Source organism: Chionomys nivalis, chromosome 25 (genome assembly GCF_950005125.1).
Source record: "Chionomys nivalis chromosome 25, mChiNiv1.1, whole genome shotgun sequence".
Taxonomy (NCBI): Eukaryota; Metazoa; Chordata; class Mammalia; order Rodentia; family Cricetidae; genus Chionomys; species Chionomys nivalis.
Genome location: NC_080110.1, coordinates 23,104,105 through 23,127,734, shown reverse-complemented (window position 1 = coordinate 23,127,734; position 23,630 = coordinate 23,104,105). Strand labels below are relative to the sequence as shown.

Sequence of the window (23,630 nt, the reverse complement as noted above, 5' to 3'; positions counted from 1 at the left end):
TGCTTGTTACTAACAAAATGGTAATAACGCTTGGCCGGTAATTCTATTTGCAAAGACTCCTTGGCCAAGCTCAAGGTATTCTCTTAATAACTAACACTAAACAGCTTTGGAGACAGAAAACTACATGCTGATACATTATAAAAAAGGTTTGGTTTTGCCCACATTCTTTGATGTCTCAATTGTTTTGTTTTTGTTTCTTGTGCCTTCCAGGTCCTTAACTGTACTCTTAATAATATTAAATCAAAAGGATTTGGGCCAAGAACTATGGCAAATCAGATATAAAAATAAAATTTTAGTATTGATCATAAAATTGCCTATGAATATTGAGTATTATGATAATTAGTAATTTTATACTCTTTTAAGGGAGGAATTTACACAGAGGAAACAAGAAGACATATAGAAATGGGGAAAACATTAGCTATGTTTCTAAGATTTGAATGCAGATGAACGCTTAAGCATTTTAAAGAGCCATTCATTCCCTACTGCTTTGGAAGGTACGGGTGTGTGAAGTGATACCATGAAGCAAAACAACAGCAAAACCTGTTGAAAGAATAACACACGAAGAAAGGAGCCCAGAGAATGGTATGGATGATTTAATCAGATAGGATTCAAGTTTCTCCCCGGCCATTTGCCTTTTATTCTTCATTTCAGTTAGTAACATGTCCATTGGCTTATCACCAAGGTTACGCATGCACCTTGAGGTGGTCACAAAAGGTACACGATACAGGGGTTCATAATTAGGTTATACAGTATATTCAGAATCCCAGGGGAACTAATAGATTCTAGAAATATTGATTAAGCAAGATGAAAAACTCTCATACAATTTGAGCTACAGCAGTGTTAAAGACAAATACAGGCTTCATTAGCCACAAAGCTCACAAAAAAGGAATTGATTAAAGAATATCTCTTTTATGCAAAATAGACATTTTAGGATATAATTTGATAATATTCTACTATATACTGACATTTTCCTTGATCATTTAATAAAAATATATTCTCCTTGCCAGAATTTATATTTTTTAGTATTTATAATTGAGGTAACAACGACAGAAGACTAAACTATGAATACTGTTTCGGTGGATTTCTTTTAGATAATAACACTTTTCCAGAACTGAATGAATACATGACTAAAAATTAGTTAGATTTTATATGGAGATACTAAAAGTCTACAGCACAGTGGACAAGCTGATATATCAGTGGTCTGCAAGAAAATGAGGCAGTCAAGTGTTTGTGGAACCAACATACAATGTACAAATAAGGAATGAAAACAGACCTATACTACATCAGATTCACTGCCTTCGGTAATTCTCAGCAAAGCCACCATGACCTGAAGAGGAGACACTCAGAGTCTCATGGGCATTCCTTGAAACTTCAGAGATGTTAATCATGAAGCTGGCTTCCTGTGCTATGAGATTGTCGGAGTGGTTGACCCATGCACACGGTGGTATTTACAGGTGTTTCCTGGACACTGGTCAGCCAGCCGACAAGCAGACTCTTTCCTTGCCGAGCACCGTTTCAGTTCCGATCACTGTTCCTTTATAAGCTTTCAATGGCTTCACGAAGGTGCAGGACCTCTTCTGAATGCAAACTGGTCACATCAGGGCACATTCAGTAGCAGAAGTTTCCAGTACAATCCTGGGTATGGCTAAATCTCACTGTCCCTTTTTCAGCAGTCAAAAATCCATGATAAATTCTGTACAACACTGCAGTCAATAACAGCAGCACCAGACAGCATATTAATTCTTTACCATAAACCTCTGCATGTTTATAGCATTCTATAGCGATGTTATCAAAAGAATCATGGTATCTCTAAGTCTCGGATGGCTACGTCTGGGCAAATACATTGCTGTACAAGATCTCTGACATGCAGTTCATGCTCTACAGCTTGGGGGTGAAGACTAACACATGCCTTTAGCCAATAACAAAGGAGACGATTGTCTTTCTATCAAAAATAAACACGAGAATTAGGAATTCATTAATAATCTTAAGGATCAATGTGTCAAAGGTATTGTCTACACAGCGACTACATTATGGCATTTTTCTTCCCTCATATACCTAAAATATCAGACACACTATTGCTATGGCATTGGGTAGGGATGTGTAAACAGACTCTCTTCCCTCCAGACTGCAAAGGACTCCTTAGGGATGTTTGTTGGAATGTAGTGATGAACGCTGGTTGCTAGGTAGTAGAAATGACATTGCAGTAGGCAACCAAGTACTATGATGAGATTGCTGCTTCAGTCCTGCTCATCAAAGAAGATTCACAGTGCCTATTAATTTAGGTAGTCTACAGAGCATCGTTGACATATATACAAAGCAGAGAGGCTGCTCCAAGTAGCGGAGAAGTCACAGGGCAGGAGTAGGGAGATTAGTGCTAAGTTTAAAGAGCTTCTCAGGGCATATCTACCTGCTGTGGTGACAGATGGCACAGACAGTTAAGACAGGGAGCTAAGACAGACAGATGGAAACAACACACAGGACACAGCACCTGATTAAACATGGCCTGAAAAGTCTGGTTAGTCCTTTGATGCAAATCTTAAGGCTAGTCAAAAACAGAGCAAACAAGCAAAACCCTCTAGTGAACACCTGTAAACTTGGATGTTCACATAAAATCATAAATAAAATTACACAAGAGCTTTGGGTAATATTTAGCACTCTACCTTTGAAAATAATGACAAATTCTAGGATTTACAAAGAGGAGGGGAGAACGGGGGTAATGATCCTATTACCAAGCAGCAATTCCTGGCTAAACAATGCAAGCCTGGCTAGCAGTTACCTTTCTCTCATGTTTTGTGCCTTCCCCAAGTCATTAAGTAAGAGCTCTGGCCTCGGCTTGCGTGTAACCAGTAATGACAACCTCTTTGCAGTTATCTGTGTGTACAAACAACCAAAAACATTCAGAACACCAATACAGCATTTTTGAAGACAAATAAATCATTCAAGAAATTAAGTTATTTCAAACAACTATTTCTATCAAAGAATAGAGGGGAACATACCAAAGAGAAGGGTACCCTCCCTGCCCCGCAATTCAACATGCAGAACAGGCGACTGGTGCTTTCACAATGGCAGAATGGTTTGAAGCAAGGACACATATCCTGAGCCATCCAGTTCCAGGATTCTACAACACTGTATTCAGGTGATACAGACAAGATGGTCCATGCAAATGAACTGACCAAAGTCACGTCATGTGCAAACTAGATTAGCATCCCAGACATCTTCTGAATGGTTTGGAGTCACAAGAAATGAAGATCCAATGAAGTGGTTAGCATTTAGAAGCACACTATTTAAGTATATCTCCCTGAAGATAAGGTTATACATTAGTAAGTATACTGGCCAATATCTGGCACTATTGGTCACTGTATTGCAAAAGGGAATTGGGGCAATTCATATTGAGGAGTAGCACTACTTTAAATCATCATTAAAGAGTAAGATGTTTTAGCTACTCAAGTAGCATTTCTGACTTCAAATAGTTATATCATGCAGGATTTATGCTGTATTATGGAGCCTGGAGAAAGTCTACATTTAATTACTTCCATTACAGGATAAACAGTACTTGTTTTGATATAATTTAGCCGATTGATGCAGTTTGGTTTACAAGATAGATGGGATGGGAGATCGAGAGCGCCTCAGAGGACAAGGAGAGCTGTAGGGTGATGTTACTGGAGAAAGCCTCAGAGCATTGCCTGCCAAGCCCGCTATGTTGTTTAAGCTTCGGGATTTTTCATATCCTTTTATGAAAAAATGCACAGACATCAGTTGAATTCAACCAGAAAAGAGACAGAGACAAACAATACCATGCAGGGTAATCAAAAGTGCTATTTTTGTGCTCAAACCATGTGTAAAGAATTCAATATTGAGACAATTCATACATCTAAAAACTGAAAAATTCACTGTATTTGGCATCCTGAAACTATTAAACTGGCTATCATAAATTATAGCTACAATATTCCAAAATATGTTTATATCCAGGTTATAGTTAGCATTGATGCAATTTGGACATAGAGATTACAAAAACGTTTAAAACTTAGACAAAGCGACTTAAGATTACACACTCAACACTTTAAAGTTCAGGATGTGTTTCTGAACGTTAAAAACACATGAGACATTTTTCTTTTTTAATTTTAAAGTTAATAGCAAATGAAGCATGCTTTACTTGAAGTGTACACTTGTTTCCAACATAAGTATATTTTGAGTTTTACAAGTTGAAAAGGGTGACTCAAATAATAATGGCATTTTGTGCCATTATCCAGGTGATACAGGATGGAAAGTATATTACCAATCCCTTAGGTAATAAAATAAAGTTAAAGAAAAAAAAAACAAATGAAATGTAAACTGAGTCATAATTTCAGTGAAATAAATCTGAATCTGATGTTCTCAGATGACTTCATCTCTTTCCCTTACCCTCTAGATTTTACTGTCTAGAAATTGAGGCAAATTTTATTTTAGTCCAATATTTCCAATCTAACCTATTGTGAGTGATATCCATGCACTTAGATACTAGAACAGCTTTTCAGAAACATTAGCTTGGTTGTTTTCCTTAACCACTCAGCCAGTTACCCCGTCCTGTGACCTTTGGAGGGATTCACGTGGTGCAGTATTTTCAGTAGGACATTAGAGGCAGTTGAATGAGTTTGGGCTGCATCTCGTATAAAATGGGACATGAAGTAGAAAGCAAGACATTTGAATGGAAATGAAGTTCTATCACATTGCTTTGGACATAAATGTTTTGGCAGTTCCACTGAACAGTTACAGGGCTGGAAATGAACTTCCTGTAGGGCAACCAAAATTGAGTAAATGCACACAATTCCAATGGGCTTCTTGTCTCGTGTCTCCTCTAGACTGTGTAGTACTCTCCATGGGCTCTAGTGTGCTTGCTGAATGTGGGACGAAGAGAAAAGAAAGAGTCTTTTGTAATTGCCTCTACTTCTCTTAATTGGGACTGAAGTAATTTATCTATAAATCTGATATAAGAGAGGCCAACACATGTATCATCAAGACAGACTCTATAACAACCTCATAACGGGCTAACATTGGGAGAAACAGAAGAGCAGAGTAACGAACACTCCGTACCTCATGCACACACACTGATTTCCTGTAGACTGGATGTTTTCTAAATGGTTTTGTGAATAGATATTCCATTAACTATAATAGTGTTTTTAGGGGCCTGCTTTCTGTTGAATAAACATTTACCTGTCTCTGTTCTTTTAGCATCCTTTATTATAAAACATGGAGGAGGGTGTTTTCATTCCATGCTCCTAGGTGATATGATAGTCAATGGAAGAATGCCTTCATTTTTCTAATTGAAAGTAATTTATCATTACATAGAAACAATACGCATGGTAACTCCATTGTAACTGCACTTCTCTAAAGTGGTTGATATTATAACCTTAAAAATCACAGAGAAAAGGATTTTTCCTATGCAGTAGAAGTTGATTATGTGACCTAAAAATAAAAACTAGATTATAAACATTGATGAATGTTAATTACTGGTGGGAATGCATCAAAAGGGAACTTCATACTTCAAGCCCCTTACACACCTCTCAGAAATGTAATGATCTGTTAGATAATTTTATCTTAATCACCAAGTGATAAATGAATCTTGATTGCTAGTCTAAATTATAGAGTTTAAAGTAAATATTTGTTATTCTGTTTACAGATCCTTTTATTTTTAAAATAAGTGATTTAATATCATTTTAAAAAGCTCTCCTCATTTACAACAGGTGTTTAATTAGTAAAATTATATTTTCTTTGTACATCTTTAGTTTGACCTATTCTAAATATTTCTGATTAGTGACATATTTTTTCCTTAATTAAACTTTTTTTGGAGTCATTGAAAATATCAATGATGATTTGAATATAAAATCTTGGTTACACATGAAAATCAAACAATACTAAATCTACTTGGAGCCAACATCAGAATATGGAACTCCAACTTTATTCAGCACCTAGGAACATGTACTCAATTGGGATAATGTCAACAGTGCTATATAGATAGCATGCATGAAGGTTGTAGTTTGGATAATATGTTACTCAAAAACAGCTTTAAGAAAACACAAAGATCATAAATATTGACAGGTTACTCTTTAAACAAATCTTTCCTCTCTCTAAAAGCATTATGGAATATTTTTATACTTATATATAAAATAGATAGGAATCCAATAATTTTTAAATTTTATTGGATACAGAGAGAATTTGGGGAAATTTGAAATAAAATTAATAGAAAGATCCATTTGAAAAGTGAGTGTATCCTATAGAAAGTAAATATTTGGGAAGACTAAAAGAACTCTATAAGCTCTATAAAGGAAAGAGGAAGGGCAGCGGATGGCTTTCTGGTAGATTTGACAGTCAAAGATAAGCCAGCATGGCCAAGTGTTTCCAGAGACAATACCCACAGAGGAAGAACATTCAACAATTTTTTTTAAAAAAAAAAATGTGGAAGAGTTGGCGTTACAAGGCAAGGAACAATGAAGCACAAAAGGCTCATGTGAGCTAATCAGTTTACAAAACCAGTCCTCATCAAAAAAAGTCCTTTTGTGAAATAAAGCTGTATGTATCTTTCCTTGCAAAATAAGTATCTTAAGTGCTTTGTTCATAAAGATTTGCAATTTTATAGTAAAATCTTATATTAATATGCTAGCTTATAATGTTAAAAGCTTTTCTCAGACATTTCTCAACTGTTTAAAGTAGAAAGTATTATTTGACACGGAAGAAAATTTGATTCAAGATATTTATATACATTACCTTTGTATAAGCACAGTATATAATACTTTAATGGAAGATGTATAAAGATGAATATGTGTTTAATCTCATATACATATATGTGTATGCACATATATACATGTATATATACAGAGATAAACTTGTTAGGATATATATGCATTTAGGAAACTGTTTTGAACACAAGATACTAGTATTAGTGTATGTTTGTATATTTTGCTCAAATACTATGAAATTTTAGCTATCCTCATAAAACATTTGAACTTTAGCACATATATAAATATAAATTAATATAGAAACCCATTCAGAGGACTGCAGCACATTTTTGTCCAAGGAACACATGGAAATAATTGGGATGAAGAATTATTTGATATATTACTCAGCAAAAAAAATGAAAACAAAGTGAAGAGTCCTTTGCTTTCACGTCTCAAAGACATTGAAAGCAGAAAAGCAATAAAATGCTCAGAAGGAATAAAAAGGAACTGGAGTTTGAGCTATGAGAAGCTTTCTAAGGGCGCCACCACAAAACAAACATTTTAAGTTTAAAACATTGAAGAACTAGAAAAAGTGCTTCGCAAAAACAGACACGGACATCAATTACGGAATACAATGGAACAAAAGGTGAACTTTTCTGTTCAGATTTAGCTAACAAGGGTAATAAATAAGTCATTACAGATATTTTCCTGTTCTTTAACCAAGACACTTGCTCGACCATTTTAATTCCATCAACAATTAAATATTGATCATTTCCTAGATGTTAACTACTATTTAGTGTCCAGTGAAAAATATTAATGATTTTAAAATTATTTTGGGGGTCTAAGAAAAAAAAGGGTAATTTTAATCACACAAGTGACCTTTCAAGTAATTTTTACAAATGCACATGGCAGGGGGGATCTTGCCCACTGAGACAGTCACTGAAGCTACTGGCATTTGCTGCTCTGGTAAGTGTTGGGAAAGCTATTTAAAGGGTATTTAGCTCTTCCATTTGAAAAAGTATATACCTTATCGATTGTTTCATGGTCATCAATTACTTAACAAATATAGTCATAGAGCCAATTAGTGAGTATTGTTTTAATACAAAAGATAACTTTTAAAGACTGCTTTTAAAAAACGCTATGATAAAATAATTAATGACTGACTTAATGTGTTTAATGGTAAAAGGAAGGATGAAGAAAGTATAAAGAATAAAGGGTAATGTCACAATAATAGAGCAGTCTGTCATAATGGCGATTATAAAATGCTTATAATGAGAGATGTAGTGGAGAGAGTAAATCACATGCAGCATTCCCTGGAAACACGGTGATGAGCAATTTGCATCGCTCTTACTTAATGGCTATGTTACCTACTACGATTTGATTAAATGCATGCCTACCTTTCCTGATCCCTCCATCAGAAGTGCACGTGTAATCACCTGTCGTCAATAGGAAACACGTTTCCCCTCTTCTGTTTTTGTCTCTGGTACTAGAGCGTCTGATGGGGAGCCTTTCTGGAGGTGAGAGTGGCGGCTCACTTCCTGTACTGTCGTCACCTGATAACACTGGTCACAGCACCACGTTCATTGACAGACAGGGACGGATGAGGAAATGAGACAGGACAAAGAGTTTACAGCAGATGCCTGCAGTCCAGTCACTCAATCTACAGCACACAGTACTCACATCACTGTACTCAGCACAATAAAGAGAATTACACCGAGTAAAATGAAAATGCATTGAAAAAGGGAGGAGAGTTCCTTACAAAATTCTGATTCGTTTTTGGAATCTAATGGATAGTGGCTTTCACACAGGTGGTATGAACTCAAAACAAATGCAGTAATAAATTTGAACAAATTTACCATGTAGTTTGTTACACATTATTCAGACACCGTGAATGGAAATGGTTAACTTAGGAAAAAACTCTTAAGTAGTGACTGGCCTTGCAGTTCTTAAGGAGACATGTTTTTCCTAGTTTTCTGAAATTCAATTTCCCGCCCCCCCCAAAAAATCTTTACTAAAATAATCCCGAAGCATAAGAACTAGCATCCCACTTTGAAGACTCGAGATCATTTTGAACAAAGCACACAGCAGAGATCTCCCGTGTCCGTGAAAGCATTGTTTACTTCTGCATGCTTGTCGGGGGCTTTCTATATACACCAGCCTGCACAAGGGCTTGATACTACAGTGTTGAATGGAGAAGAAGATGTGTCCTCTTTGACCATGGCTTTCTTAAGGGTTCTGCATAAATACACTGACAGCAGTGTAATAGCAACCACCTCAGCTAAGTTCCCCTTTCAGGTAAGTATTCTCTGTAGCTGTCAGATACGTGTCGATAGAACTTCCAGCTGAAATCCCAAATGCATATATAATGACTGCAGATGAAAATTTTAAACAGCAGATTCATCTCCAGTCACACTTCTTTCAGTTTTCTGTTTGCCTCATCAAAATTTTCAGAAGCTAAGGCAGACCTTGTTTCTAAATGAGACCTGAGATCATCAGCGGTTATTATTTTTTCATATAAGAAATAGTTAGAGTAGATCTAAAAGAGAGTATATATTTACTTTAAATTTCAAATTGATAATCTAAAAAAAAATACTATATCTTACTAGGACACAATAGACAAGCAAGGACTCCCTCTGCCTTGGCTTGGACAGACTGACTCTCACCTCAGAATCAATCAACTGTGTGTTGCCTCTAGCATATAGGAAGCAAGATTCCAGCAAATGCCGAGCAATAAAATATTCAAAATACAGTTCTAGAAATGAGCAGAGGTCAAGGCACAACACAATAAGAAATGATTGCTGGAATGAGATGGAGTTTTGTCATTGGTTACCATGGCAGATTACCTGTGCCCTGAACTATGGTGAGTGTTTAATTTTTGCATTATATATGATTTTGTTTCAAGAAAAGAATTAAGTTGCAATATCCTACCTAATTTTAAAATGATAAAAATTTAGTCAGTTTAGAATATTACTAATAATGAGCTTTCTTATTGAAATAGCTGTCTTCCACATCACCTCTATAGTGTCTAGGCCTTTGACGTGCAAGCATCCATTCTCCTTAAGTAACTGCTTCTCCTGAATGAGGTTGAGAGGCAGGGTACCATGTGGCAGAGGTAAAGCTGAGACAAACACACCAAGCCAAATGAGATGAAGGTGAACATTTTGAGGATGAAGAGTGGGAAATGGTTCAGGTCATACCATCACATCATGCCGAGAAACAAAGAAACATTGGCACAGAAGCAACAAATGGGCAAAAGAAAATATTGGCACTATCAGCAGAGGTCATTCCCAGCAACATCAGAAACCCCCACAGACCTGCTCTGCAGACCCAAGTGTAGAAATGCTACCGTCTAGTTATCTATAAGCCTCACAAACACACATTTTAGGAGAAGTTGAAACTGAAAACTCAAGTATATTTGCAGCTATCCTCTACCTATAGGATGCACTGGTCTACAAAGCATTACGTGGTCCACATTTAAAATCATGCCTTACCTGATCTGTTATGTTCCAGAAGCCGGTTTTCTTTACCCAGACACGTGTCACCCTGGGTACTGTTGCAAGCCATATTTAACTCTGTCTTGCAAAACGTAGGTGAACTTGCCAGAGGCGCAGGAGGAATGTGCTTCTTTCTTTTCCTCGGAAGTTTCTGCTTCGCCATTGCCAAGGAGTAATACATTCCGAAATTGTTGACAATGACAGGTACAGGCATGGCTATTGTCAGCACTCCAGCCAGAGCACATAAGGCCCCCACCAGCATCCCTGACCACGTTTGGGGGTACATATCCCCATAGCCTAATGTAGTCATGGTCACCACAGCCCACCAGAAACCAATGGGGATGTTTTTGAACTGGGTGTGCTCACTAGCTGAGGGGTCATTCGGCTGCGCTCCCACTCTCTCGGCATAGTAGATCATCGTGGCAAATATCAAGACTCCTAGAGCCAGGAAGATGATGAGCAGCAAAAATTCATTGGTGCTGGCACGGAGAGTGTGTCCAAGCACCCTCAAGCCTACAAAATGGCGGGTGAGCTTGAAGATTCTCAGGATCCTCACAAACCTAACCACCCTGAGGAAGCCAAGCACGTCTTTAGCAGCTTTGGAGGAGAGCCCGCTGAGTCCCACTTCTAGGTAGAAAGGGAGGATGGCCACAAAGTCAATGATGTTCAAGAGGTTTTTGATGAATTCAAGTTTATTGGGTGAAAAGACAATACGGACTAAAAACTCAAAAGTAAACCACACCACACACACTCCTTCTACATACGTCAAGGCAGGATCCGTTTCAATCTCATACTGGAGAACCGCGCTTGTACCATTGATGACTGGCTCTGTCTTGTTTTTAACAATATTGAAAGCTTCGTGAGTCTCCAGGCAAAAGGTCGTGATGGAAACCAAGATGAAGAATAAAGAAGCAAAAGCAATAAACTGCAGAAAGAAAGAAACAGAAATGCACAGTGACCTGAACCATCATAGACATATATCCGAATCCAAACGGCACTGATCGCTGTCAACCAAAAGGATAATGGAATATTTGGGGATGTCACTTGGGATGGTTCTAAAAAGCTAACCAGGCCAGAACCAGAAAGTTCTCCAAACTCTTGTCTTTGCTCACATATAGACAGAGCTTTACTTTTTGCTTTGGGAAGGAGGGAAAACTGTGAAGAAACCATAAAAGTTATCTCAGAACAATTGTTGATGACATTAGTCTGAAAAAGAAAAATGAAATTGTGACAATAACTCCAATTTTGACAATTGCTTCTGACCTAGAAATGTTAAAACACGGTTCATAACTGCAGATATAAGGCAGATTACATGCTTGGGAATTTAGGAATCATGCAAATGTAGCTGACAGCTTCTACTTATCAATAAAGCGTTTTGGGTATCATGCAATACGAATACGAAAAGAATACTTGCAGTGTACAATACGCTGAAGGTAGAAACTGCCCAATTAAGTAAGTCTGGATGAAGGGCAAACTCAACCAGCATTAATTAAAGGAAAGAAACTGAGTTAGGGAGACAATTAGAATACAATTATCTTCCTAGACTTAAAATAACAACTTGAAAATGCTGGTGTAATACATTATACAGCTAGTTTTTCAAAATCGATGATTCCATTTCTTTAGTTAATGATACATGAACGTATATGCACTTACAAATGCAGATTAATTCTAAGAACCAGGTATATAGTTCTGGCTAGACCCACACTGTTGAACTGATTGACACCAATCTGCATAACAACACTACCACTAGCCCCATTTTACAATTCAGGAATATCAAGCCAGCCTATTTACATCCTTTTTTTTTTCTAAGTCAGTTTGAATAAAGTGATCAGTTCAGACAGTAACCTGACAAATTTAGCCACAATATCCAGGCTTTTGAGTTATCGAATTCCAATAGGAAGAATACAAATTGTTGAAACCCCTTCCCCTAGCCCGAGGTCACACAATTCTTAATACTACATATCTGAACATTTGAAATGCAGGTGTTGGAATGGAGGGCACTGCTGTCCTTCACTGGAGGCACTGCAGCATGGCTGAGGCTTCTAGTACTCTCTTGGAATGTCGCGGAATCCACACTTGCTGAACGAGCAAGCTGTTCCTTTCATAAAGCATGGAATCACCAGTAGAAAGAAACTGTAGTCAAGCAGGAGTTCTTAGTTGAACATGATGGACTAGTTCCAATATCCAATCTGTGCCCTGACATATGTTCTTCAAGCATGGTTGCCACTGAGAAGGGCTGAGCTGCATTTCAAGAAAACAGACCCCCTTTTTTAATTCAATAAGCTTGCGGTAACATCACAAAAGGACTAATCAGTGTTATTGTCTGCCTTAGATAGTCTGAGCATATCCATCACATGGCATTGAACAAATCTCATATCTACAGCACTGACCTGGTCCTTATGCACATGTTCCAAGTACTCTTGGTTTTGGTATCATAATCCAGCTGTTCAGTCTTACAGGACATTTGCGATGTTAACTTATTCCATTTCACTTTCTCATTTCATGTACAAAGAAATACACAGCTCAGTTCAGTCAATTGTTGCAAACTAAGTATCACGACAGCTTTACATACACTAAACAATGATGTGCTGTAGCTATGTGTGATTGGTAATTGATTGGGAACCACATCCTTCCTGTTACTCTAGATTTGAAAGTTTCTGATTGAAAGGGACACTTTTTGTTGTTAGAGCCTTGCACATGTGTCGCTACTCTTCTCCTTTCCCTCTCCCCCATAGTACCCATAAGGCCATTCTGTCCCCTGCACTTCAGAGTAGGCATAATATTAGCATGCAGAGTCGATGATCTATAAATTAAGCTGTAGTTTGATGTTCTGCTTATACACATCTTCAGGAAGCACTCTCTTCAGTGGACACTGTAATCTTAAAAGGCACCATTGCATGAGGCAGTCTAATGGTTTCACCTTTCAGAAAGTTCTAGTGTGCCTGCCACATCCAAACAACAAAAAACAGTTCTATAATATGCATTGATGCTTGTCAAAAAAATTGGTACATTTATAACTGGGCATTTCTTTATTATACCATCCTGATCGTTTCTGTAGAGGAAGCAAACGGGAATGGATCCTGTGAGAGGGGAAGTGAAGAGGAGCTGGGAGGCAGGGAGGGAGGGGGAACTGTGTATGGGGGGTAATGAATGAGAAAAAAATCTATTTCAAATAATAAATGAAAACACTTTAGCATAAAGAGGGACATCTATTTCAGATGTAGATACGTGTTATGTTTACATAAAATAAGAAAGACAAACAATTTTTTAAATTGTTTAAAAGTTAAAGAGCACACATGAACTAAAACAAGAGAGCTGTAAGAAAGAAGTATGCCATATGACAGGAGAGGGGTTGGAGATTGTCTTCTGCCTGCTTGAGAGTAGAGAATGTTTGAGAGAGTAGATGCTGAAGTTTGAGACAAAGGGAAAAGGGCAAAATCTCTAAGGAGGAGCATGACTTAGTGATGCAAACGAAGCTAATACATGCACAGGCTCACCCACAGAAATCTGGACAGGCAATGATGGTATCACAGTTTAAGATAATGCTATCTCTGTTTAGGCAAAACCTATTAATTCTGCTTTAACTTATGAAGGCAATAGGCCTTGTGAAGACAATAAAATGTGTGTGTGAGTGGGGTGGGGGGTCATTGTGCGACAAGACAGCCGGAGAGGTTCAAACACAGAGCAGAACACTCAGTAAGGGCAAACGTCATCAGTTAGAAGGGAAAATCTTAAGAGAGTATGCTGTCTCCTGTGGGATAAAGACAGACTTGGTTTATTAGGAATTTAGTTTACATATCAAACGAATGGATGATGCTAGGAGCTCTGAAGATCGCAATCACCCAGAGGCAAACATTGGCTGCATTAATAACAGCTTGACGTGATTTATCTGAACTTCATGCTAAGCTCTTTGGGTACAGGAAAAAAATGTTTTCTTTTCTGGCTCATTGAATAGAGCTGAAATGGTCAAATGGGAAGTTAGAGTGAATATTAGAATATTAAGAAAAACAAATTAAAAGGAAAGAAACTTGGGAGGAGATAATTGGTTTTTCTCCCCTCCACTGAGCTGGACAGTCATTATGAACTGGAATTATGTCATATCCATTTTCTAATCTCCGACCCCTGGTGCCTAGATGGTCAGTAGAGTTGAAACTATGGGTGGAAGGAAGGGTGAAGAAGAAATGAATGGGAAAAATAAGGTGCAATTAAATTTCTTTGGGGACTGAAATGTTAATTTAAAAGAAGTAACAGAAATCAACAAAATAATTGGAGGAAATGATCAAATTTAGAACAAAGTCATCAACAAGGTCCATTTTTCCCCCAAATGTTGCTAGCGGGGTCTTCCATCCATCCTGTTAATAGAATGTGTCTGAGGGAGGAATCAGGAAGCATCACGTTGCCATTTCTCTTGCTTTCCCATTATGATAACACCACAGAGTCCCAAGGCATTTAATGAAAATAAAATTACTCAAGTTAAATAATTAAAGTGTTAGAAAGCTTTCAGACAAGGTGTGTCATGCGGACCACATTCAGAGAATTGGGGCAAAGTTCCAGGAAGCTTCAGGATGAAAATACCCCTTTTAAAAAATTGAGTTGTGAGGAATGCACATAGACTATTCTTCCTCACACCTAATGTCCATAGCTATGGAAAGTGGACAGTCCTTCCTGTTCCATCAGTGCCGTGATGAACAAGTCCTCATGTCCGGGAAATGCATGGATCATATCAGTTTACCCAATACAAACACAAACAAACACACACACACACACAGAGAGAGAGAGAGAGAGAGAGAGAGAGAGAGAGAGAGAGAGATTTGAAAAAGGAGAGTCTATTCTTAGTTTCATCATTTTCTCTTTCCCATTAATATCAAATGAAATTGGGTTCTATTAGCTTACTCATAAATGCCAAGATTTCCAGTTTATTGTATTTCTTATCTTTGCTCCTATAACGTATGGCTATTGATATGATTTCTTCACATTTTTAAATTCAATTTAATGAAACTTGCTCCAAGTAAGGATTTACACATTCTGTCGTCACCTGCCCAAGAGCATGAAGTAGGTGTTTGGTTCCTGATACTCTGTAGCTTTGGTTCCTGTCCTGGAACTAGCTCTTGTAGACCAGGCTGGCCTCGAACTCCCAGAGATCCACCTGCCTCTGCCTCCTGAGTGCTGGGATTAAAGGCGTGTGCCACCACTGCCCGGCAAAAAGGATTGATTTTTAAATATGTCAGTGGACTGTGCTAGAATTCCAATAGTCCCAAAGCAGATTCTGTCACTTTATTCAGCTAATAATTAATGATCAGAAAATTTGATCTGTAATAGAAACCTTACAGGGGAACTTGTTATGAAGAAAATAAGATCAATCTTATTAAGTCAATCAGGCAAGTGAATGCTTGAAAATGGACATTAAGGGGGATTTTATGATGTGAATTTAATATATAACAGAATTTCTCATTTGTTAATCCCAAGTGAAATGAATATGTTTTTAATTTATGAGCTAAGGACATTGCATGTTTTCAAATTGGGAATACCACACTTCTATTATGTTTTCACTGCTTTCTTTCTTAAATAAATGACATAAAGACAGGAAAAGAGCAAGAACATCCAGGACCAAGGTATGAGATGCTCGTAGAGCCCCAGATACCATAGTTGCACCTACAGAAACCTATTGTGTTAAATTTTCATATTAAACACAGGCAGAATAAAATTATACGGGTGTGCAACTAGCTAGCATTTGTATTTTGAAAGACGCACAGGTGCACGAGTTGACGGTATGCCCATAATATAGTATTAAATAATGGCATAGGTAAACGCTTATTTAAGTGAGATAATCCCAAATAATAATAATAATGTTAAAATAAAACCAAATGGCACAATCCTATACAGTCTAATTCTGTTTCTTTATGTACACCTAAGGAAACAAAGGAACGGAAGTACTGTGATTTAATAGCAGTAATATATGCACATCAGGCAGTAGCACCGGATCAGGTGTTGCTTGTGGAGACTCTTGTCTGAATTTAGATCTTCATAGAACAATTTTAATTGCATGTTACCTGTTTAATTTTAAAATAAAATTTAAATAAGACAAGAGCTAAGAATATTAAATTTACTGTTTAAAACCAGATCACTCTGAATATTTTTTTGGTTTTATTAGTCAAAACGTATGCAGCAGAATGCTTTTCTTTGCTCCTACAGCATCTTATCAGTAGATGCTCTTGGTAGTATATGTATTCAAGTATTAGGCACAGTTTTAACATAATCAACAAGGGTGGTGTACTTCTCCCAGTACTATGGTCTTGAAGAAGACAAAGCAAATCTCCTTCATTAGTGAGTCTACTAACAGTAGACTTAAGAGTCGTCCAGACAGGAGTAACTAGGCCCTCAAGTCTCCTGTTCCTATGGAGAACTGAGAATAGCTTGAGCTTCTCCTCAGGCTGGAGACATCAAGCTTGCGTCATCCAAGTTTTCCCATTTAAAAATAGAACTCCAGGCTTTCGCAAACTCATAGAAAAGCTAATCCCACGTCGGTAGAGCCTCTGTATATGATTATCAAGTTCAGACATCAAAGGAGATGATTATGTCTCAGACATCTATTTATAAGCAGGTATATGACATGTAACACAAACACCTTTCTATGTATGACATATATACAAAGTACAGATTATATAAAGAAATTATTATACTATGAATATAGGACTGGGAATTAATGTGACATAATTTAACACCCATTATTCAAACAAGAAAATATTATCAAGTATTGGCTTGACAATTAACATTCATGTATGCCCTAATAATAGATATTTTCTGCTTTTTAAATATTTTTATACAATTTGAGTATACAACATTCTATTTATATTTTTATTTCAGACTAATTTTAATGTAATCTTAATTTTTTAACGTCTGTTTAGATATAAATATAATTTAGGAAGATACAAGCAAGGGAGCTTCGCATGATCGATTAGTATTATTGCAATAGACTCTGGCATACAGTCATGTAACCAGCATTGAGAATAATCCATTACGATGCACACACAGCACAATTTTAGTTTTGTAAGTCTCATGATAAGACTTAAAGCGTTTTCCTATTCTTTTTTTTCATAAAAATAATTTTTAAATGCTTTTCTATACTAAGGTAAAAACTGCCACTTCTCACTTATATGATTTAAAAGCTGTGTTCCATAAATTCATGACACACGCCAGACTTTCAATTTCTAATTTCATTTATTGAAAACACATCTCCAAATTTCCATCTTTAATATAATATGTGTGTGAATTGAATTTGAATGAAATTTATGCACTGGCAAAGCTGAAGCATGCACGGGCAGCCCGTACATGATGGTTCTATTGAATTTGTCCACACTGGGTTTCATGAAGTTGATGAGGACAACTGACCAGGTCTCTTCCTCAAGAGGGCACCAGATCTCATTACAGATGGTCGTGAGCCACCATGTGGTTGCTGGGAATTGAACTCAGGACCTTTGGAAGAGCAGGAAGTATTCTTAACCACTGATCCAGTGAGAACTTGTGTTTTAAGAGAATCAGTTTGTCTTGGGATGAAATCACCTACTCCATCACAATCTAGGATCTGACATCTGGATCGTGGATTTTGTAACACACAGGGGCCCCCTTGGCTAGTCAGTACAAGTGAGGACATCCCATTCTGATGCCTTCCTAAGGCATCCTGATTTGTGTCTGGATTAGCTGACACTACAGTCTCATTTTGTCCTCTGATTGAAAGCCATGTACTCTTTTTCATATATTTGTCAGTTCTCCATGGAAGACACAGGAAAGTTTGGGGTGTGCCACAAAAGCAGTAAAATAGACTGTGGAAATTACAATCTGGTTACAAGAAGCATATTAATTAAAATCCAGAAGGGATCAGTTGGCAATGCAATGGAAAGGCACCAGGGATGTTTCCTTCCCTAGAGGAACAGATCATGAACTGTGGTCTATGGACTGTTAATGATCCTTAGACCTTTTTGGGGGTTCACAAACAATAGTAATTTTTGAAGTGATATTAAGAAATTGTCTTTAACTTTTCTCTCATTGCCATACTAGTTTAAAATGGAATTTTTTTTCAGGACTGAAGGATATGGTATCTCAACAGATTGCAGAATCAGGCAAAAGAATCTTAAAATAATTGTCTTCTATCAAGCCAAATAGGAAAGATATTTTTAAAAGTAGAAAAAATACTATTCTGTTTATTTTATTCTTACACTTTCAAAATTAGTTTTCTTTTTAAGATCTTTATTTTTCATTGAAAATACTTAAATTCTGGGCAGTTTCTGGTTGAGGAAAACCACTGACTTTATAAATTGATTTATAAATCAATGAGAGGACATTCTAGTCTCAAAGTCTCCACATACACAGCACAGATGATACCTTTATTAGGTTTTAAAAAATATGTACTTGCTATGCCAAGAAAATTTTACAAACATGAACATTTGGGCTCTAATCTAAGGAATTCTGAGAGTCACTGGAATTTTGAATAAACAACAAATAAGCCCACTGCCCAAACACTGGGGTTTATTTGAAATGAATTAATCTCATTTGCTTTTTCAAGTCCCACAATATTCAATGTTCCAATAGCAACCTAACATCAATCTTCAACTGTGATTCATAATCTTTATTTTCAAGTCAATAACACTCTTCACACTGAGTTGTCACTGGCAATATGAAGACAATCAAAACAGGTGCTTAGAAATTTTTGTGTTGAAACACTGATAGACATCAAAGCACACTTCTAATGTGCTGTTCAAGTATGCTTTTTTATTATACATGTTCATCTTGTTTTGAATACTCTATTTCCAATTAGCCAAAAAGGCATGACTACTCGCTTTCTTTCCTCAATGCCTACGTCTGTTGAATCACTAAATCCTATAAATCTTGACCTAAATATCTATGACATTATGGAGCCAAGGGCTTAGCTTCTAATATGCCTTTAATTGACTTTTCTACATTACTTGGAAAAACTGTTCCTTTAAAGAAACAAATGTGATTCTGCCCATCTGTTCAAAATAGTTTAACAGCTTCTAATTACTTGCTAACCCATGATATTCTTAACCTAGTCTTCAAAATCTTTCTTCACATGGAGCTTCTTAATCTACCCTTCCCACTGTGAATACCACTAACTCCACAATGAGCCAGTCCTGTTCACACAGTTCTTATCTTTCTCAATACAGCTGTTTTCTTTGTACGGCTAGTAAAGAAATGCACAGAATTTAAGATTCAACTCTGATTGTTAAAAGGACCCTGACTAAAAGGGCACAAGCAAGCTCTTTTGTCAGTTCTTCCTTCGTCTCTCTACTATAGCACTCATTCTTGCCATATTATCTGTTCTTCTCTAATAACTTTTATGCTTTTTCAGAGTAATTTAAATTTGCTTTCATAGCCAGGCAGTGATGGCGCATGCCTCCAATCCCAGCACTCGGGAGGCAGAGGAGGCAGATCTCTGTGAGTTCGAGGCCAGCCTGGTCTACGAGAGCTAGTTCCAGGACAGACTCCAAAGGCTGCAGAGAAACCCTGTCTTGAAAAACCAAAATAAATAAATAAATAAATAGATTTGCTTTCATGCTAATTTTGTTTTGGCAAGTAAGTGCTCAGAAAGGATGTTAAAGGCTGTGGTCATGTCAAGCATAAAATCACATTCATCTTGCTTCCTTTATTCGCACCTAGCCATTTCCTCCAAATAGATTTTTTAATTAATTAATTAATTAATTAATTTTTACCTACCATTCCAAGTTCCCCCTACCTCTTCTCCCTTTCCTTCTACCCCACTTTCCATGGACTCCTCAGAGAAGTTAAGGCCTCCCCTGTGAAGTCAACTACGACCGCCAGGTCCCGTCATTGAGGCAGGGCCAAGGATTTTTTTCTCTTTCCCCTCCATGCCTAGGCTGAGCCAGGTATCTTTTTTCAGAGAACGGGCTCTACAAAGTCAGTTCATGCATTAGAGTCAGACTTTTAAGAAGGCTCATGGAAACAAAGTAAACAATGCCATAGGATGAAAAAATGTAAGTCGTGAAGAGAAGAGGAGAATACATAAGAATGGGACATTGTCAGTGTTCCTAGGGAAGTCAATGCCAGAGATATGATGGGAAGTGAACATGTGACCTCCTGAGGGAAGGAATAACAATGTCATGTGATCCAGAGTCCCAAAAAAGATATAAAAAGGCTTACTGAGAGAGATAATCCACTGGTGGCTTCTATCAAAACATTTTTGTGTAAGTAAAATAAAGCAAATATTTCAAGGATTGAAAAACTACTGGGTACAAAGAAGTGTAGACATCAAGTGCGTGAATACACACACGTTACTGTGTACATGACAGTACATAGAGATCAGCAGAAGCCATCACAGTTCATTTGCTTGTTCTTTCCTAAAACTAAACATGTTAATTCTTACATAAAACTACACAAATGATGTCAGTGTCTGATCGCATTTTTGGGTTTAAACTTTAGAGATTAGTGCAAAATAATCTTGTTTCTGAATGTCAAATGTTCCTGAATACTATGACAAGAATTGTCGAAATAATCATCTTTTTAATGTAACCCAACACAGAGCCATAGTATCTATGTATTATTTGTAATTGCTATTAGCCAAATTTCATGCATTCAAACTGTCTATTGAACTAAGGGCATCAGGAAAGGAAGAAATTCAGGAGTGTGCCACTGGTAAGGATACTTCAAAAATTGAAAGAAACCTGCAATGCCTTTACAAGGCCAGTAGCAATGCTATCTTGATGTAAGAAAAGAAATAATATTAAAAACAAGATGCATTTTTAAGTCCTAAAAATGATAGTAATAACAATATCTATATGCAAAACTCAGTGAACATGTCCCTCTTAAGAATAATTTTTATTTCATTAAATCTTCTGGACAAATAGTATAGCAAATTGCTTTAATACCATCTTCCAGAGAACCAAACTAAGGTTTGGTGAGTAGAATAAAGCTGCCTGCATTGTAATATGTATATTACCTCTAAATGTGTCTTTTCAGCAAGAGTTTTCCACTCTGCTGCAGAGAAAGGCTTGGAACAAATGCTACAATGTTCCCATACAGCCGGGCGGTGGTGGCGCACGCCTTTAATCCCAGCACTTGGGAGGCAGAGGCAGGAGGATCTCTGTGAGTTCGAGACCAGCCTGGTCTACAAGAGCTAGTTCCAGGACAGGCTCCAAAACCACAGAGAAACCCTGTCTCGCAAAAAACCAAAAAAAAAAAAAAAAAAAAAAAAAAAGTAGTATTTCATTCACATATGCAAAGACACACATATTAAACTTTGGTTGTTGATAGGTATTTCAATAATAAAAGTCTATAATAAAACTGGAAGAATGAAAGTCCTATGCTTTTCTTCACCAACTTGTGGATTCTTCAAAGTCCTTACAAAGTAGAAGTATAATAGCTAAATGCTTGCTTAATATATGTGGAGCAAACTAAGGAAATGCACTTGTAATAAGCTGAAGTGGATATTTGAGCACTAAAAACTGGAAAACGATAGCCTCTGAATGGCCAAGTGTGAGCTGGGTCATTCCTGCCCTTTCTATTTCCATTCTAACCTCTATGCCCCCGCTGGTGGAAGCAGTGATGTTTTCATAGATTACTTAGCTCATCTCAGCTTCTAGAGCAAGCTTTAAAGGCCTTGCCCCGATAAAGAGATAACAGAAGGGAAACTATTGAATATTTAATAAAGCTAGGAAATGCTATATTAATATGCTCTTGAGCTTGCCAGAGCTGACCCTGAAGGAAAACCAGAGTCTCTCGCCACAAGTAGACTCTCAAAGGTATATTCAGCAATCCATTTTCCAAAACGACACCCACAATGTGAATGGCTACAGTCATAAAACCAAAACGTTTCCTTTAAAAATTGGTGTGGAATGCTCTCAGCTAACCAAAAGAAAATGACTGTAACCTGTCTGTGCTTTAGTACTTCCTGTACATCCTTTGTAAAACAAACACAAACATTTCTCCCTTTTCAGATTTCAGCACTTTCGACAATGGCCAGAGTCTTAGTAAGGATTTGCGCTGTGTTATATGGATTCCTCACTTTTGCTTCCTTTGCGTGGATAAAAGGTAAATTTTAAGAATACTAAGCAAATCAGTCGTGCAAGGTATTCAATAATTTGTTGCAATCTGACAAACCTTTTTGATTTTTTTATTTTGAAAAATGTAAATGTTTCTTTAAATGCAGTAAACTTTTGAAAAGATTAGAATTGGATTGGTAGCCCTAGTGGTCAGAAAGGGTTACAGTCATTCATGGGATTGTTACAAAATATTTAACGTGATTATATTGCTTCCTATTCAGCAGACTTCTGATTTTCTTTTGTGGTATTTTGCGGAGGAATGTTCTGAGATAGGGTCTCACTAAGAAGTATATGCTGGTCTCAAGCTTGCAATCACCCTTTTGCCCACCTCCCAAGCCAGAGCATCACAAGCATCTGCCGTCATGCCAGAATTGTAAATATCACCATAGGTCATGCAAACGTCTGCAATTCAATAAATATTTATTTTCCAACAAGCAAGTAAAAGTTCTCAACGGTGAGGTGCTAAGAAGACCAAGATGAATCCCCATGTGTGAGAAATCTGTAATCTATTTGGAGAGGGAAAGTAGAGAACCAACGGCCTTACTATATGCAGGTAAAGGAAGTCCAATGAGGAATACAGAGTGCTGGAGAAAGCATCAGCCTAGCCCAGTTTCTGCTCTCCCTTCCACACCCAGAGCAGCCAGCTTTTCATGTGCTCATCCCTGGCAGTGCTTTTGCCAGAGGATAGATGGAGGTCTTTGTTGTTCATACTTCCAAAATCAGCACAGGACTAGAGGTTTTGCCATCTGAAGAGTACCACTCATTAGTTTCCCAGAGTTCCATGCCAACAGTTTCATGTTCTAACAGTTTTTCTCATTGAAATGATTGGGTTTTGTTTGTTTGTTTTCTTAAAGATAGTTTCTTTCATATAAGATATTCTGATTATGGTTTCCCTTGCTCTAGGCCCCCCCCGAGATCCTACCCAGCCCCCTCTCATCCAAATCCACACTCTTTCTGTCTCATGTGTTTCTTGTGCTGTTTCTTTTTTGTTTTCTTTTTTGTTTGTTTTTTGGTTTTTTTTGGTTTTTTTTTTTGTTTTTTGTTTTGTTTTTCGAGACAGGGTTTCTCTGTGGTTTTGGAGCCTGTCCTGGAACTAGCTCTTGTAGACCAGGCTGATCTAGAACTCACAGAGGTCCTCCTGCCTCTGCCTCCCGAGTGCTGGGATTAAAGGCGTGCGCCATCACCGCCCGGCTCTTGTGCTGTTTCTTTGGCTCTTCTTTTCCTATTTGCTTGTTTTGTCCTAGTCTGCCTTGTTTGTTTTATCTTTATCCTACTTTATCTGACTAGTATTCCTTAGATGCCTGTCTCTTCCTAATGAGAGACAGAAAGGATGTGGATGCAGATGGGAGGAGATGGGGAGGAACTGAGAGGCA

General features: G+C 37.3%; 1 protein-coding gene across 10 annotated transcripts in view; it reads right to left on the bottom strand.

The window, feature by feature from the left end:
• Window positions 1–592: 592 nt before the first annotated feature.
• Kcnc2 (potassium voltage-gated channel subfamily C member 2) overlaps window positions 593–23,630 on the bottom strand; it is a 167,967-nt gene continuing 144,929 nt past the window's right edge. The window contains exons 3-6 of one of the 10 annotated variants that reach the window (XM_057757729.1): window positions 10,184–11,111; window positions 9,707–9,810; window positions 8,090–8,254; window positions 593–2,871 (exon numbers count right to left, since the gene is read on the bottom strand). In XM_057757729.1, coding sequence (XP_057613712.1) covers window positions 8,135–8,254; window positions 9,707–9,810; window positions 10,184–11,111 — 1,152 coding nt within the window. In that variant the 3' untranslated portion in view covers window positions 593–2,871; window positions 8,090–8,134. Of the gene's footprint in view, window positions 3,729–4,109; window positions 4,875–8,089; window positions 8,255–9,706; window positions 9,811–10,183; window positions 11,112–23,630 lie in introns of those variants that run through there. The other 9 variants (XM_057757728.1, XM_057757732.1, XM_057757730.1 and 6 more) reach the window with 9 other exon arrangements.